Genomic DNA, 3466 nt, shown 5'->3' on the forward strand with positions numbered 1-3466 from the left:
TATTGTTAATGATGATTTGGATTAGTGATCACCCCATGCATGTTCTAAAATGTTAAAATGAGGCGTGATGGAAGTTGTTAATTAATTTCTAATTATTGCACATTATTGTTCTAATAGATATCATATGAAATAGTCCCTATTTTTCATCATAGGGGTTGGTTTGAACGGGATGAAGACGGAAGTGTTGAGACATTTCCTCTGTTAGACATAGATTATGTTAATTTCAAGGATTTGGAGGAAATGTTCAAGGGTTTAGGGTATACAAGTTACAAACAGATGTATTGGTATGATGGCAATGTCCTTGATTTAGAGTCTGGGTTGCATATTCTCAAAGGGGATAAGGAAATCAATGAAATGTGTGATAAAAAGATGGAGAATGTGGAGTCGGATTTGCTGGTTATTTACTTTGAGCATGATGTTAGTCAACCAGTATATGGGCCTGATGTTGTTGAGGTAGATTCACCTTCTTCCGATGACGGATATGAAACAACTGAAGACGAACCCTAAAAATCCCCTCCAACTGGATTAGAATCTGATAGTAGTAGTAGTGATGAGGAAGTAAATGTATAGAGGAAGAGTATGAGGAAGAAGCAGCCTAATGTGAGAATGAAAAAGGCAATGGATGCTAGACGAAAGGGTGCTAGGAAGAAGAGTTGTGTTAGACAACAGACACCTAAAAAGAAGAAGAATGTGCCACCTGGTAGTTTTGGTGATAAGGACATGTCTCCTAGGACTAAGAAGAAGAAGGCAAAGAGGTATGTTGGAAGAAAAAGAAAACATGTTCTATCCCAACAAGAAGCAGACAATGAGCCAAACAGTGGGCCTAGTGGAGATCAAGGTAATGGGCCAGGTGATGTTGACCCAAATGATGAGGCAAGGGATAAGCCCAATTCAGATCCAGTGGCTGAGGAATTGGACTCAGACCTGGAAAAGCCATATGAATATGAGTCTGAGGCATTTAACTCCCCAATTTCTAACTCAGATGAGGAGCATAAGGCAAGATATCCTGATTTCAATGAGGATGCAGAGTATGGTGAAGTTCAGTTTTAGGTTGGACAACACTTTGAGACCATGGCAATGTTCAAGCAAGCACTTAAGGATTACTTTGTATATGAGGGAAAAGAGCTTATGTATTTGAAGAATGAGCCAAAGAGGATTAGAGCAAGGTGTGCTGAAGAGGGTTGTCCATGACTGGTGTTTTGCTCTCATAATAGTCAGAGTCTAAATTTTTAAATCAAGACATTTATTGGAGAGCATAACTGTGGTAGGAATTTGAGCAGCAACATGGCTGATAGAGCTTGGGTGACAAGTAAGTTGGTAAAAAGGTTGGAATACTTGATGAAACATGACACTGTCACGGTCAAGCGTGTTTCCCACGTAGTATGGTCGGGTTTGTAGATCGACAATTGTACCTAACACAATTACGCTTAGTTATCAAAACAGAGTAACGAACACAAACAAGGTCAAAAACCGAATAATGTCACGTGTATTTCATACCTGGAATAATGAAAGTTTGCAACGCGTTGAAATATCTCCACAGCTGGTTGTATGAGTCATTCCAGTCTCCATAGATTTTGACTATTGCATTTTGCTTCGCTAGCCAAACCTTCTTATAATACACCTTGTATATGTACACTGACTCTACAGAACCTTGCAACAGCTTTACGCAAATGGTCGTGTCTGCCTGAACCATGGAAAATATATGCTGGCATATGACATTACTATCAAGTTGAGCATGATCCTGCGACATCGCAGTTGCCAAACAACTGTGAGGTCCGTGGTATTTTCGAATTTCCTAAAATCTTGAAGCCCTCATCTTCGCAACCTTTACCATCAAACGACATTGGTCACCAAAAAGTTTGCATCGACATACATACCAAGTTTGATCTGACTCTACCACTTTGTATTTTGTACTTCTACGCATGTTGTAGTTCTTAATAGCAAGCATCGTTGTTTCTCTATTCAAGAACTTCAAGCCAATCTCCAGCTCCATTTCACCGGTCAAAGCATAGTTGCTCGGTATGTCTTCCGCGGTTGTCGAGTTCATTGCACCAAGACTCAGTGCATGAAAGTGGTCAACAATAATGCTGCTGGAAACACCGCCTACCCCCATCATACTTACCGGTTTGGCCCGTGTTGGGATAACTCTTTCGCCATGAAGCGATTGGGTTTCAGGAACAACTTCTACTTCCTCGTCGCTATTATCCTCAATCTCATTTTCATCAGACGAATCTACCAATCCGTCAGCAATACCTTCGAGGGATGCAACATGAGTGGTGAGGGAGGGACATCCGTAAAGATTTTCTGCATTCTGTTTCAATGTCAAGAGGGCGTTAAAAGGGGGACTATGAGCCCACCAATCTTTGAAAAGGGAATGGATTCAGCCGCACCAAAATTTCAAATTTTCTCCGCATTATTCGAACTAGATGAGCTGCCACCGACATCTTAAAACTTCACACAATTGTTGCATAAATGATTACAGAAGAATCATTATCCAAAGTGGATCATCACACATAAATGTTATACCCTCAGTTGTATGAGAAATTTCTCTATTCGAACATATGATCACATATATGTGTTTAGAAACCATTTTCACAACAAAAATTAATGATATCAAGTTGTATAAAAGTGGGCTTCACGAAGAGGAAGATGAAGTAGAAGAAGAGTGGATTGGAGTTGTAACATCACTTTCGCTAGAGCAGGATTTATACTTTGGTTTCAATTTGTGTGTGGTACACACTTTTCGGCTTATTTCGTGTATGGTACACCAGAATCTAATGCCCATTTTTGTGACCTACACATTTGAGCCCATAGTTAATAATTTTCAATGAAATTTGTTATTTCCATTTTATCTCTATTGATATTCAAAATCGCTCTCTGTTGGGCTTGGGTTTTTGGAGCTAACAATTATTTCTTCTTAAAATGTTAGTAACTGTGCCTCTTGATACTTCATGACTCTCCCTATATATGATGTTTATATAATGTTTTTCAAGTAGTTCACATTATATTTGTATTTGTTCTTGATCGAAAAGCTAGTTTCATGCATGCAATGAATTTTTGGAATTTTGTCTTTAGATGTTTTTTTATTTATGCACATGTATGATGAAACTTTTCCTATCCAAAATTATAAGACATACATCCAAATATTTTCCATTTGATACTAAAGCAAAGCTATTAATTGATGTAAAAGGATAATTACTAAGTTTATATATATGAATATATAATCAACCTAACCAAGATTATTAGCATATAGAAAAGTTTGCACTATTTATTGTATTAATAATACTTGTGCATCTTCATCTCACGAAAAGTATAAGGATGTTCTCCACAAAAAGAAGCTGAAAAAATAAAATAAAACATGTGAATTAGCAATAATCATATTCACATGCATTCATAACTTTGATCAACATTGACTTTCAAAGGCATGATAGTTGATAGATCTCTTTTGGATAGCATCATTCAATCA

The 3466-nt window shown here is 37.6% G+C and overlaps 1 protein-coding gene across 4 annotated transcripts in view; it reads right to left on the minus strand.

The window, feature by feature from the left end:
• Positions 1–3206: 3206 nt before the first annotated feature.
• The window catches only part of LOC107473062 (naringenin 8-dimethylallyltransferase 1, chloroplastic), a 36080-nt gene continuing 35820 nt past the window's right edge, over positions 3207–3466 (minus strand). For all 4 annotated transcript variants that reach the window (XM_052259737.1, XM_052259734.1, XM_052259735.1 and 1 more), the window contains one exon: positions 3207–3338. In XM_052259737.1, the coding sequence (XP_052115697.1) occupies positions 3297–3338 (42 nt within the window). In that variant the 3' untranslated portion in view covers positions 3207–3296. The remainder of the gene's footprint in view (positions 3339–3466) is intronic.

The sequence above is a fragment of the Arachis duranensis genome, chromosome 1 (genome assembly GCF_000817695.3).
Source record: "Arachis duranensis cultivar V14167 chromosome 1, aradu.V14167.gnm2.J7QH, whole genome shotgun sequence".
Classification (NCBI taxonomy): domain Eukaryota; kingdom Viridiplantae; phylum Streptophyta; class Magnoliopsida; order Fabales; family Fabaceae; genus Arachis; species Arachis duranensis.